Below are 15,389 nucleotides of genomic sequence, written 5' to 3' on the forward strand. Positions count from 1 at the left end.
ATTTACTTCTGGTTTCTTTTTCCCGGGCTTTCACTGTTGCCTGATTTAACTATAAAAATACCAGACAGTTCTGCATATTGTCAAAGCAAGAATATACAGTATTTGCAGTGTTGACGTGCACCTTTTTTGTGTTCTACAACTATATATAAAATGTGTTGACCAGAAATATCATATAATTCCAAGAAAGTGGGGGAAGGGAGGATGATTCTCCAAAACTGATGTAAGGGCATACTGGCTGCTTTAATTCCCTTCCTAATAGTCTTGTGTGTGGAATTCTGCCAGAAGCAAAGGACCAGGACCAAACATTAAGTTGCAGTTCAAAAAGGATTTATTGTTCAAGGCTATATACCAGAATCTAATCAACTAAAGTTCAGTACTAAATTGGTGCCAGATAAGGGTTAGCGGAATTCTAGAGGGGTTGTACTTGGACCATCTGAGGCAACGTAATGACTTTAAGCTAATGACATGCTTAACTCCACCTCCTGGCTCTGTCTTGTCTTCTACAAATTCATTCTTTTTAGAGCAGCTGCACACACCATGTTGATATTTTCATAGACCTCTTTATTCCAATTTCAAGATCTCTTTCCTAAACACTCTTTGCTATTGCAGATCCCACTAATATATGTGCGATATTTAGATATTCCTGGGCACCAACATAAAATTCTTTTTGCTTCTTATACTGAACTCTATTTGCCATTCTGAGGGCCATCCACTAACTGATCTATTGATACTATTTAGAGCCCTTACGTACAGGTATAGTGAGGGAAAAATGTTACTTATTAAATTTTCAGGGACAACCTTCAGCAATTTGATAAACCCAGGTCGATCACCCCAACATTTCATCCTACAGTACATAGTCAATTGCCATCCTAACTGCCATAGTCAATTGGAGTCCCCTGAATGTGCAATTAGAAGGAACTGCTAATGAAGGCCATTAATGGAGTTGAGAAAAATACCAAATGTAACAAAAAATACTATAATAAAATATACCGTAATAAAATATACTACAGTATGTATAGTATATAATATATAAAATTATATACACAAAAGTAACAACGTTCCTTAATAGAAGAAAATATCTATAGCTCAGGGTTGAATTGCAGAATCCTTGGTGCTCTACGAGCCTGATTGTTTGCTTGCAGATGTTTCATTATCCAACTAGCTAATATCATGACTAGCACTGATGATTTTACTTAGATGGTAATGAAACACTTGCAGAGAACAACCAAGATCAGACAGCATCAAGAACTCCAAAGTTTCTTAAAGCATAATATCAGTAAAGAGGCCAGATGATTAAAAATAACTAGTAAAAGAAACATTTTTTCTTTTTCTTTTCCTATTCTGTTTTAAGTTGGGTCAACTGTGTCTTGAGTTATGTGTGAATTACCAAACCTAACTTTATATTTTAGCACCCCAACTAGGAGCTTTCAGGTGCCTCTTCTGAAGGCTGAAATACCAGACCATGTCATCAATAGGGCAACTGCATAGTTGCTCAAACTCACTTTGACAGTTCTGACCTTCTCAATTTGATCTATTTAGAGTAGGTTTTGCATTCCAACATTTCATTACAGAAATATTTTACCAGTTCCTAATAACATAATTTAGTCTTAAGAGTTTGTGATGGAAAGTGATTTCTCATCACTTTCAGCCATTTCTTGGGAAAGACACACCTTCATTCATAATCACTTTCCATAGACATATTGGAAATTATTAAGGTCCTTTCAACAGGTTGATAGACCTGCGTACAAAAGAGTTCAGTGCTATTCCTGCAACTTATGGTTCAGAACACACTTGATGTCTTCCAGGTATTTTAGATTTTAGAACCACAAGCAATGGCTAATCAGGAGATTCCATGAGTTTGGAACAAGACATTAGGAAAAACCAGATTTTATGTTTTGAATCATAAACTGAAAGACTCACCTGCAATTGAGTGCTTTCCATAAGTTCCTATTTATTTTACCAACATGCAGAATATATTAAACTCTTTATGATCACGGCAAAATTTACATAGTACAAAGCATTTTTGTCTCCCTTCAGCCCCTATAACTAACTAAACGTTTGCGATAATATTAGAGATCGAGTCTCATGATTTGAAGGATCTACCCAGGGCAGTGCAGCACCAACTGTGTGCTACTTTATGCTACTTTCAAAACCACAACACTCAAAAGTTAATCTGCACACAAAGGCTTTGCAAAAAAAGGCAAGGAATGGGCTGAATCAACCTATCAGCCAGACATTATAGCTATCATAAACCAAGATGCAATAATAACCATATATACCTTAGCCAGCATTGCAAGATGCTGATTCTGAACAATGGCAGTGCGGTATGTTGCTAATCCTCCTTCCTCCAAGCTTGGGAACAAATAGTACAGATGAACACTGGAAATAAAGATAAAAATCACATAATGATCTATATACTCTCAATTGCTGATACATGTTCCTATCAATGAAATAATCATTCCAAATTTACTTCTATTTGATTTCTGCAGAGGTAGTGTGCATTCCTAAACTCTGCCAGCCTCGAAACTATTTCAATATAGTAGAATAAAGATTTTATTGTCAATAGTTTTTTTTAAAAAACAAAGATGGGCAGGCATCATATGAAAAAGATTGGTGATACAATTCTTTCCTAATTTATTTAGTTAGTAAATTTACAGTCACCCATCTCATTTACTTGGTGGCTCACAATGAAAACAGAATACGAAACAAAAACACCCAGAGTTAAAAGCAACACAATATCATAAAAACAGCAATCGAGAAGACTCTCGGCCATGACAGGGGCCCACCCATACTATCAGGACCCCAGCTCAGTGACAGATTTTTTTTAGTGTCTTATAAAAGAACAGAAGGGTCAGACCAAAGCTAATTTCTGGAGGGGAGGGGGAGGAAATTCCAAAGGTGGGCACCACAGCAGTAAAAAATGTCCTCCTGACAGATGACACTTTCTTGAAGACAGAAGTTGAAGCAGGCCTCTCCTACTAGACCCAACAGGATGGGTAAACATCATTGAAAAAAGATATTTCCGTAAATAACCCAGCCCCAAGCTGTGAAGATCTTTGAAGATAACTAACAGCACCTTCAATTGCAGCCAAAAGCAGCTCACAGAGCAGAAGTGTCACATTTGCCAAATGACTAGCACTGGGTGAAGCTTCCAAATACTCTTCAAGGGCAGCCCCATGTAGACCACATTGCAGTAATCCATTTGGGACTACATCATGGTTGACTGCGAATGGACAACCCCTCCCCCCCCAGTCCAGCAATGGCTACAACAGGCATACAATACCAAGCTGGGCAAAGGCCCCCTTGCCATGGCTGCTACCTGCTCTTCAAGCAGGAGCTATGAGTCTAGAAGGAACCCCAGACTGCCCAGGACAGTGTAACCCGATCTAGAACAAGACATGGAATGTCCACAGAACCAGGGGTTCTAAAACACAAAGCCTCATCTTACTGTGGTTGAGTTGAGACCTATTGTTCTTCATCCAGGCCCATAGCTTCCAGTCATAAGGTGACCAATCGTCCCCCTTTAGGAAGGACAGTCCTTCTTTTGTAAGTTCTGTCCTCTCGAAAAGTGTCCTCCTACATGTCCTCCTTTTCGATATTTGAAGACTAATCTGAAAATCTCCGTATTCGATCGATGCCGATCCGATCCCTTGCGTGTGATATGACGTATTTGTATTTGACATGACGATTCATCAAAGCTCGGTACAGTGCGGTGAGACGTGATTATGAGACGCATGCGCTCCGCACAGGAGAATTGTTTTGAGAGAGTGCGCTGCACGCAAGAGTGTGCCGCACACAAGTGGCTTTGTTTACTTCTTACCGAAACACGACACGGCACACACGCATGCATTAGACTCACTTTTTTTTCTTCAATTTATTTGTGTCTTCCTTCTCATTGTAAAAAAGTTGGTCACCTTACCAGTCACCAAGACAGAACCTCTACAGTATCACTTGGATGGTCCAGAGCAGAGATGTACAGTATAATTGGACATCATCTGCATATTTATGATACTGAACCAATGGAGAGCTTCACCCAGCAGCTTCATGTAGCTGATAAAAAAGGAGAGGAGGGAGCACTGAGCCCTACAGCCACTGCATACAGCAGAAGCCACTGGCTGACTTCTTCTCCCCTATAAACATTGACTGGAACCAGCTTTGGGGAAGCAGCACAGCACAGTACTGCCCACTCCTAATCCTTGCAACCAATCCAGAAGAATGCCATGATCGATGGTATTTAATTCCTGCTCCCCCTCTTTTTCTGATGAAGCGAGTAGAAAAACAGGCCATGCATTTGGTGTTTTCATCCAATTACTGAAGGGGTAGAAGAAGCCACAGGGAAGTAGCTTTCCTACTGCTTATTCCAGTAAAATAAGAACTAAAGTTTCTCTGCTTGAATGCTTCACTTTAACACTTTTTCATACTCTGTACTGTCAATAAAACACGAATCTATTTAGGTAGGTAGGTAGGTAGGTAGGTAGGTAGGTAGGTAGGTAGGTAGGTAGGAAGGAAGGAAGGAAGGAAGGAAGGAAGGAAGGAAGGAAGGAAGGAAGGAAGGAGGGAGGGAGGGAGGGAGGGAGGCCCAAAGAACAAGTTCCATCATGTATTGTGGCTCTCAGTTCCTCGGTTAAATTCAGGAGTTTTACTTTTAGAACAATTTTGCAAGGTACTAAAAGCTTCTTAAAAAAAGAATAGATTTTTTTTTAAAAAAAATAATAAATAAAATTGATTCTATAAGCGCATCACTAACCTCACTCATACATTAATTCCTGGAAAAAAATTGACTTTAAAACATTTATTCAGCCTCTTTGCATGTTTTTATAGAAATGATCGGATGAAAATGTAGAATTTTAGAGACATGGCCTAGCCATGCTTCCTTCAAAGTAAATGGCACTGAATTCAATCTCATTATATGGAGATTTATCTGGGAGTATATTTAACCTAATAAATCTATAGTGTGAACCTAAGCAAGATTGCTCACAAGAATGACTATCGGAGAAGGCTAAGACCCGTTTCTCAAATAATTTTACAGATTCAAGCTTCACGCTCTTAGGGTGGGTTTGGAAGATTTGTCAGCTGTGGAAAGTCCAAAGCAGTCTTAGCTTTTGACCAACCCCCCCCCCCCAAAAAAAAAACCCTGATGAACTTGTAGTCACTTCATAGTCTTCTGCCGTTGTGCCATGATTAACTGATATTTGCAGGCCAACATTGGTAGCATCAGAGTAACACTGTTGTGAAGCAGTGGGACTTTAGTGAGAGGAGAAATTCCCTTGCTGAAAGGAAAGGAGATGCTTATGGAAAGAATTTAACTGTGACTTTACAAGATGATGGGAAGATCTTTTGCAGACTAAATTCCCTCAGGCCAGAGATGTTCTCCATGTTTGTCTGTCTGATCTTCCTCTTCAGTAAATATGCATCAGAGCTCGTCTTTGGGTTTCAGAAATGTTAAGAGTGAGGATTCTGTGTGATTCACAGAAATGACACCAGAAGGAGTTACACTTTCACCGTGCCAATTTTCAAGTCTCAAGAAAATGCATGAGAAAAAAAAAAACATACCGAGTCCTGTAATCCAAAATATTAAAACATGTAGCGGCATGATATAAATCAATATATATTATTTTTAGGATTTTTTAAAAAATATTTTTAATAGAAACAAGTAAAAGCTCCAAACTATTCCTTCAAAGTAGTTGTTAGACGGCATTGATACTAGTGGTTTTTTTTCTCCTTTATCTGTAATGCCACAATACTTTAGAGCCTCTCTTTAAATAAAACAACTACGGTACTTTTCCTAACACAGCTGAGATCTGAAATTGGTTTTGAAAGCTGTTACCTCAGGTTTTTATTATTATTTTTCATACTGCCTTCTCTCACAAATAACACTTATCAAGAAAACGGCTGCTGTTTTCACTAAGCAATGAAAAGTCAATTTTATGGGGATTTTTCTTTCTTTTTGGTCATTTTTCAATACTTTTGAAAAAACATACCAAGCCAAAATGATTGAGTGATCATCCATTAACTGGAAGGAACTTAGTGATCTTATTGATTTATTTTTTTTTAAACTGTGAATATATGTATGCGACTGCCTGCTCCTAAATAAGGCAGAATGCCAAGCTTGCCTTTATGAGGTCAGGATTAATGAATAACAAAGTTTGAAAGAGAAGAAATGTTTTGAGATTTACTTGGAAACTCACATCATGCTTGAAATTATAGGCAGAAAGATCAAGGAGTTCTATGACAAGAAAATGACAACATCTCAAAAGATGTGTATCTTTTATTTACTGGCTATCAAATTAGAAGCATTTTGGTCCTAAACTAGCCACTGCTCAGAACAGTTATGAGCAATTCTAAATTACAGCTAATGGGACAAAAACATGAGCCTTTCACTTCACTCTAGTGTACTTTCGGGGTATTATTAGGGTATTAAATTTCAGAAATATCTATGGACTTCTCTTATTCTCTTCTACGGTAACATCTCCAAAATGTAACACAACAATTACCCAGAAACCAATAGATGGAAGAATTGAGCCAATAAAGAGGGAGAAGGCAAGAACCCAATACTTGGGAAGCATCCCATCGGGACGATAAGTATACTTCTTGAGCCTTCTAATATTCTTCAGCTTTAGGCATTTCAAAGAGAGATACTAATTTTCAGTTCTAGGTTATTAGTTAAAGGAGATTGGAAGGGATAGGAGATATATTTTAAAAAATAAACAAAAAAATGCATGAGGGCCAAGAGATAAAGGATCTCCATTTTATCTGTGTTATCCCAGCCACCAAAGAAATAACAGGAATAGGGGTGGAAGGCTTGGCTCAGTTACAATTTAGGCTTAGTATTGTTTTTAAATAGTCTGCTTGCTTTAATCGTAGAATCAGATCTCCCCTCTCTTTGTAAAATAAAATTGATTTTCAGGTGCATTTTTAAATGAATCCAATTCTTTCTATACCCATTCCCTGAAGCAGTCAGAATATGTAAGGAAAACCTACTTTTTAATTCAACTGTTTGCTGGACTATCCTAAAAATTCCAACAGTTGACAAATAAAAACTATCTGATGCCCTGCTGATTTGACGGTACATGGCCCCATCCATTGTCCCTTTGATGAGGTGAAGTTGTCTTGTCCCCTTAGCAGAAAAACACCCCAAAGCATAACGTTTCCACCTCCATGTTTGACAGTGGGGATGGTGTTCTTGGGGTCATAGGCAGCATTCCTCCTCCTCCAAACACGGCAAGTTGAGTTGATGCCAAAGAGCTTGATTTTAATCTCATCTGACCACAACACTTTCACCCAGTTCTCTGAATCATTCAGACGTTCATTGGCAAACTTCAGAGAGGCCTGTACATGTCCTTTCTTGAGCAGGGGGATCTTGTGGGCGCTGCAGGATTTCAGTCCTTCACGGCATAGTGCGTTACCAAATGTTTTCTTCATTACTATGGTCTCAGCTGCCTTGAGATCATTGACAAGATCCTCCCATGTAATTCTGGGCTGATTCCTCACCGTTCTCATGATCATCTTGCATGGAGCCCCAGACTGAGGGAGACTGATAGTTATTTTGTGTTTCTTCCATTTGCAGATAATCGCACCAACTGTTGTCACCTTCTCACCAAGCTGCTTGGCGATAGTCTTGTAGCCCATTCCAGCCTTGTGTAGGTCTACAATCTTGTCCCTGACATCCCTGGACAGCTCTTTGGTCTTGGCCATGGTGGATAGTTTGGAATCTGATTGACTGATTGCTTCTGTGGACAGGTGTCTTTTATACAGGTAACAAGCTGAGATTAGGAGCACTCCCTTTAATAGAGTGCTCCTAATCTCAGCTCGTTACCTGTATAAAAGATACCTGGGAGCCAGAAATTTTGCTGATTGATAGGGGATCAAATACTTATTTCATTCATTAAAATGCAAATCAATTTATAACTTTTCTGAAATGCGTTTTTCTGGATTTTTTGTTGTTGTTATTCTGTCTCTCACTGTTAAAATAAACCTACCATTAAAATGATAAACTGATCATTTCTTTTTCAGTGGTACAAAATCAGCAGGGGATCAAATACTTTTCCCCTCACTGTATAGTACTTGTTGCAGAACTTAGAGACCTAGGTCAATTCAAAATGTAGGTCAACTAGATTTGAAGGCACTTTTCATTAGACTGGTTGAGGGAAAATGCACTTGATGCTTCAATCAATGGGGGAAGGGGGGCAGAAGCAAAGCTAGGCAAATTCCTGTCTAACAGTTTTCATTTCCTATCCTATCACTAAGGGAAAAAGAGCAATGATCAAAATATGTAAACTCAACTCAAAATACGTTAAAAGTCATATGTATAGTTAAATGCTTGGTACATCAGAAATACCGCATAATTCTGAAAACGATACAGATTTGGAGGTGGGTAAGTTTCCTTGTTAACAATGATGAAATCATACAAGAAATCACTGGCCAGAGATGTATTTTATAAGTTTAAAACAGAGCTGGACCACATTTTCCCCTCTAATGTTAGTTATATTCCAAGTCTCCATAACCAACAAAAAAGGTATGATGGAATTGCTGCTGTACAGCATCTTTTGAGGGCTGCTTATCTGTTCTCAGTGACTAAATGGGATTAAGAGATGAGAAAGGGATTGATTTATTGCATGGTGGATTCAAGCGTCTCACCTGAACACAAACACTTACCTCGTTAAAAACTCAACCACAGCATCTCCCAAAAATTCCAAGCGTTCATTATGGTTAATCCTGCAAAGGAATGCAAAGACCATTAAGAGTGAATCTTGCACACACAAGTGACGCTGCTGATGGAAAACAGCCATCCATCCCTACTTTGGGCAATAAGCAGAGAAAGTTAGCCTCCTGCAGTTTTTCTTTCAGAAGGCTGAACTCCCAATGCACAACAGTGAATTTCTGGGCTTCTCCTCCGTCATACAAAAGCCACAGGCGGCCTGAAAAGGTAATAAGGCAGATTATAATTTTGTGTTGACTGATTAGTAAAAGAGAGGATAATGATGTGCAAAAGCCTGCTGCGAGGGAGTCTTCCGTGTGCTGTTATGCCTGTCAATGATTTAAAAGAAATACCTCCCCCTAGGCCATCTATAGACTCTTGGTGTGCCATGCACACAAAAAAGAAAGGCACCTCGCTGGGAGCAGCGCTATTTCTTGAAACAGCTATAATAGTGAGCCTGACCCGTCCTCTTCTTTAGCGTTTTCATTCTCTTGCATACAAGCAGGATTACAGCTTCCGAGCAGCCTACACGCTTCGCATTCAAAACATCACCTAGTCAATCCTTAGCATTTCTCTCTAGAAAAGAACTACTGCCTGAAACTTCGGAAATAGTTGCTGGGCCATGTAGAAAACGCAGTATTGAAATAGATGGACCCAACCACCTGAAAGGGTAGAAGGAAGCCTCCTACATTTCTGTATAGGTGCTTGCACAGTTTTTAGACGTGTCCTTGCCTTTTGAACAAGGGCGTTTTATCAGGTTCGCCTGATTCACCAGTTGCGGCCTTTTCTGGACCGGGACGCCTTGCGCACAGTCACTCATGCTCTGGTCACCTCCCGCCTGGACTACTGTAATGCTCTCTACATGGGGCTTCCCTTGAGGAGCACCCGGAGGCTCCAGCTAGTCCAAAATGCGGCCGCGCGGGCGGTGTTGGGAGGGACTCNTTCTGCCACAGATTACCTCCCATCGGCCTGTACGCTCCCACAGGGTGGGTCTCCTCAGGGTGCCGTCGGCCAGACAGTGCCGGCTGGCGACCCCAAGGGGGAGGGCCTTCTCTGTGGGAGCTCCCACCCTCTGGAATGAGCTGCCCCCAGAGATCAGGGTGATCCCTGATCTCCCTTCCTTCCGCCGCGCCCTTAAGACGTGGTTGTTCCAGCTAGCGGGACTGGCCTAGGGCAATTTTTAGAGGGGTTTTAATCATATTTTAATTAGACTATATTTAAATATTTCTTCTTAATTAATTTTAATTCTGTAATTGTTATTTGTGTATTTTTAATCGATTGTCAGCCGCCCTGAGTCCGCAAGGAGAAGGGCGGGATATAAATTTAATAAATAATAATAAAATAAAAAAACAGTCAGACCTACAGCCAAAGAGATCAATAGGCCTCTAAAGATTATTGTGCAGGAAAGCAAAACAATGAGAGCAGGACTGGGAGACATCCCTCCCCCCCCTCCCCAAAAAAAGACTGCCATTGGTGATCAGAAATTCAATTATGGTAATCGGGGGGGGGGGAAAAACCACCTTACGGTCACTTCATTTTTAAACTTCTGATGTGGCTAGACAGCTAAGTAGACTATCACTTGCAAATTAGGATTATTTCTTCCACCAGGTTCCAGACCTAGCATCATGGCTTGAGGGTAGAGAGTGCAATAAACACATATACTGTAGATCCAGCTTTCTGCTACTTCACTGTAAGATTCCTTGGGGGTAGCAGGTGAGTAGTTTCTGGCACCCACAATTAACTAGCAAAACCAGCTGAAATGTGTAGAGCCAAGATGGACATATGAAAAATAACATGTGGAGCTCAGGAGAGGCATATGAAAAATAAATAAACCAAAATTCAGTCTAGAGCTTCTGGCATCATCGTTCTGCAAGAAAGATGACGATCGCTCCTGCTGGCATTCAAGACAGAGAAGATATAAACGAAGGACCACAGCACAGAGTTTTTCAAGCAAAAGTCTGTCCCCAAATCCACTGCCAGATACTGTCAACGAAACAAGTCTAAATGGATCACTATTTGGACTCAATGTATGGTAGTTTCCAGTGTATCTAAAAAACAGATTTTTTTTTAAAAAAAATCTGAGATAGGATTTCAAAAGATTGCACAGGTCCTTATTCTGCCCCATGATTAGCAATAACAGTATCAATAATTTGCAGGCCATATGTAATCTTTAGGACTCAGTCTTAAATATCACAGTTTAAGCACAGGCAGGGCCATAAATTAAGATTTGGATGGGATGCCTGTTTATGATGTACATCTCACTTGCATATTACAAATACCAGGTCTCTCTCTGTCTCTCTCTCTCTCCACACACACACACACACACACACACAGAGAGAGAGAGAGAGAGAGAGAGAGAGAGAGAGAGAGAGAGAGAGAGAGAGAGAGAGAGATTAAAAGTAATTAAGTAGAGACTGAATTTAATTAAGAATGAGGGGAGGGTGTAAAGATTTGATTTAACTATACTATAATTTTCTGTGGAGAAAAAGGCCTAGTTGTCCTCTATTTTACTAGGAACAAACAGCATCAAAATTTTTCAACTGCAGTATGTATGACACTGCTGTAATTACACAGCGTTATCAGATAAAGCCTATGAACGATACACAATCTATAAAATTCAGCTCTCCACACAAACTGAAAGGCAAAATTTTGAATTGCAAACAATTCTGAAAAATGTTCCTATGCTATATGAGTATGATTGGTCTGCACAAGTATTTGGCCTATACTATTTTATGAGAAATCTATTCTACTTTATGAAGTTTGAGCATATGAAGAAAACTAATTGGATTTTAAAAAAGTTAAAAACTGACCTGGAGAAAAATATCATTATCAGAACATTGGAAAAAATAGGCAATAAGAAAATAATATGAAATTGCAATGTACTTTACTATCTTAATTATTTAGAATAAAAAGAAAACTTCATACAACTTGGAAATTGTCAGGCTTGCCTGAAACAGAAATTTCCCATGGAATATATCGGCACTGGAATATTCTGTAGGCCCCGTTTCTCCCGGTAAGCCAATGTTTCTCAACCTTGACAATTTTAAGGCATGTGGACTTCAACTCCCAGAATTCCACAGCCAGCAATGCTGGCTGTGGAATTCTGGGAGTTGAAGTCCACATGCCTTAAAATTGTCAAGGTTGAGAAACACTGCCATAAGCCATAAGAAAAGAAGCTCCAGGAGCATCATTCTAGAACAGGACAACCTGGCTAGGCTGACTGATGCCCTTATCACCATATAGTTTGACAACGAACATGGAACACCTTTGAAGTCCATCTCAAAAACACAATTGACTAAAAGCAGTGTTCCACGTATCGACTGGCGCTAACCGCTATTTATTTATTTATTTATTTATTATGCCACCTGCCTCCCCCATAAACTTACAGGTTTTATAAAATAGGTGAAAAATAATTTAAATATTTAAACATTAAAACCACAGAGATTATGATTTTAAAACTATACTGAAACCAGAACCAAGAGACAGACAGGATGGGGATGACATCTTCTTACCCTGTCAGCCACCTCCAGTGATGAACGCCCACCTCCAGGCCCCACACCAAACAGCAAAACCAGGTTTTCATACATGTCTATGGAGATTCTTAGTCATCCAGGTCATAGTTATCCCAAAGATGCTTTTTCACGTTGCAACTGGACTTCCTTGTTTTTCTTTGAAGACAAAGGCCAGTCTTTCGAACACAGCAAAGTCCACATTATGGACAGAGAGGACCGCTGGTTTGAAAGAGGGGTCAAAGAGGCCATCTGTGTCAAAATTGAATAGCCCTCTCTCAAGAGAGGGGGAGGAATACAACATCATCTGTCTCCAGTCTACAACACAGTCCTTTCAACAATTCCATAAAGGCTCCATACCCATTTGCAGTACTCAGGTGACCCTGACGACACAGATAAGCCTCCAGGTGGCATCAACAACTCTCTAAAAGAATGCAAATGACCAGCTGTCCTCAAGGAATCTAAATCCTTCCATTCCCCCACCATCCAGTCAGAACTGAAGAAGCTTCTTGGATGAGAAGCGAAATGACTTCAAAGAAAAACAAGAAAGTCCAGTTACCTCATGAAGAAGATCTTTGGAGCAGATTTTGATATCCTTCCAGAAGGCCAAAATGGTGAGAATGTTATGTTCACATTACACCTATGCTGTCTGTCTCCAATTGGTTACCAACAGATTTCTAGTTGCAATCAAAGGGCTAATTTTGACTTATAAAGCTACATGTGGTTGACATTTTAAGGACTGCGTACTCCAACTAGAGTTGACCCTCCAAGGAGATTCTTTCTCCTTACTCCCACCAGCTGTAAATGTCACATACTCTGTAGCCCTGCCTGTTAGATCACTCAGCCCGACATTTCTTGGTAGCTGAACACATGGCATTGTTTATTAAATGATAGTTGGGCTTCAGGACTGGCCAGAAATTTTGATATACTTTGAATATTTGAAACAATACAAAATATTAGAACTGACAATGAAAATACTGAAGTGATGAATAGCTTCTGCCTGTTAGGATCAACTATCAATAATAAAACAACAAACAGTCAAGAAATAAGCCACAAGTTAGCTCTTGGTAGATTTTACTTAAAGCTGACTCCTGAGTTGCAAATCCTAATTTGCATGGAACCATCTTGTTCTTCTGAATTTGTGAACTTGTATCTTCTCCAGCATTTTTACAACACAAACCTCTCAAAGTAAATGCACCATGTTCTTACTAGTTCCTACTAATTCTGAATACTTGTTCCATCAAAGAAGTAACGCAGGCATAATATAATGTGAATACCACTGCCACGCACTTGTAATGCATCCTTCATATGCCCAGTGACAGGGAAAAAAAAGTTTATACACATACCTGGAAGGAGTTGGATCATCTTGACCAAGACGTGACATAATATTGATCAAAGTGTTTATACCTGTAAAATACAGCATCACATTTAAAGAGGTATTCATAAACTTCTTCTCAATATTGTATAGCTTCCTTTCAGTCTGGTAAGATAATTTCCTCTGGTCTAATATACAGTGGTACCTCGATACTCATTGTTAATTGGTTCTGGGAGGTATAATCAGTACCAAAAATGATGAGCATCAAACATTTTTTTTCCTCGAAGGAATGAGTCACAAAGCAGCTGACATCGATGTTCTAGCTTGTGCGTTGAGTACCAAACAAATGATGAGCACCAGGACAAACTTTTCATGTCAAAAATGCATTGAGTACCAAATTTGATGAGTTTCAAAGCAGTTGAGTTCCAAGGTACCACTGTAGTCTGATAATTACAGGCAGGATATTTATGAAGAAACATTAAAGATTCTGCTTCTCCAACTTGCTTTTTAGAAGGTTCAAATGAAGAACTGTTGGAAGCAACTTCAATGCCCATATCAAAGGAAGAAATGGCAACAGGAAAGACAATCAAACTAACCTTTCTTCCTCATATGCATATGGTGAACTTTCCTATCTCCATATTTGGGTTGCCGAATTCCACAATTTGATAAAGAATTTCTGGCATGGTCTGGATTCATTCCAAAGTTCAAGTGATGGCTTGGGTGAGTCATGGCAAGCTAAAAAGCAGAATCCCAAAATCAAACTGAAACACAATGAACAATGTTCATTCAAGTTCAAATGTTCAGTGAAACCCCAGAGCAATGTCAGGAATGAGTCATATATGGTTTCCCAAATGTTGTTGGAAGTGTTTTATCTAGCTAGGAAATTCTTATCGCCCCCTTCCTCCACTTCTGATAAAAGAAAGCTAGTGACATATAGGTATTAAAAGCACATTTCTCTCTTCCGGTTTAACAAACCCTCATTATCTGATATAATATTACATGCAAATATACTATAATATTAAATGTATAACTATAATATAATTCTGCTGTGAGAATCTAATTGTTGAATCTAGCTCTGTATTTATTTTTGTAAGGAGTTCAGGCATGATAGTATCTGTGAAATACTATACATGACAATTCAGAAGAAAGTCCCACTGTGCCCAGTAAGCTTACTTTCAGATACCTGGGCTTAAGTTTAGGTATTCAGCCTAACAGCCTCTTATGTTTTGTCTGCTACATTATCTTTCATCATCACCAGGATATCTATGTACTTCTTTGTTAATTTCACAATATTTGTAAACCACTGTGGTCAGTTATGTCTGTAGATCAGTGTTTCTCAACCTTGACAATTTTAAGGCATGTGGACTTCAACTCCCAGAATTCCACAGCCAGCATTGCTGGCTGTGGAATTCTGGGAGTTGAAGTCCACATGCCTTAAAATTGTCAAGGTTGAGAAACACTGCTGTAGATGATGAACAAAAGTTTTTTTTTTAAAGTGAGGTAATAATTAAAGTAATATCTTTGCAGACCCACTATCAATACTGACCAGAAGCACAATGGAAAAGTTTTATTTTAATTGCCTTAGAAAATGAAAGTATATTCCAAAGCATGGAGCCTTTTCTTCAGACAAGCCCTGTCATCTAACCCTCATCTTTCCTGCTTGGTGGGGACATCTTCAGTAGGTTTTCTCAAGATGTTCGGAGTAGTTTAGCAGAGACGCATTCCACAATGCAGTGTCTGATAGTAGGTCATACAGAGAGCTTTTAGGAGATAACCGTTTAGAATTGGCCCTTGAATCGGACTAGCAGCCAGTCCTGTGGCCTCAAAATGGTGTTATTCTAAGCGGCAGGACTGCAGGTGTGGCTGC

General features: G+C 39.4%; 1 protein-coding gene across 1 annotated transcript in view; it reads right to left on the reverse strand.

Moving 5' to 3' along the window:
* The window catches only part of DROSHA (drosha ribonuclease III), a 101,171-nt gene that overhangs the window by 39,566 nt on the left and 46,216 nt on the right, over window positions 1-15,389 (reverse strand). Inside the window, exons 19-22 of the mRNA XM_015811503.1 lie at window positions 14,119-14,257; window positions 13,554-13,614; window positions 8,656-8,715; window positions 2,280-2,379 (exon numbers count right to left, since the gene is read on the reverse strand). Coding sequence (XP_015666989.1) covers window positions 2,280-2,379; window positions 8,656-8,715; window positions 13,554-13,614; window positions 14,119-14,257 — 360 coding nt within the window. The remainder of the gene's footprint in view (window positions 1-2,279; window positions 2,380-8,655; window positions 8,716-13,553; window positions 13,615-14,118; window positions 14,258-15,389) is intronic.

Source organism: Protobothrops mucrosquamatus, unplaced genomic scaffold, assembly GCF_001527695.2.
Source record: "Protobothrops mucrosquamatus isolate PMUCROS unplaced genomic scaffold, P.Mucros_1.0 scaffold43, whole genome shotgun sequence".
Taxonomy (NCBI): Eukaryota; Metazoa; Chordata; class Lepidosauria; order Squamata; family Viperidae; genus Protobothrops; species Protobothrops mucrosquamatus.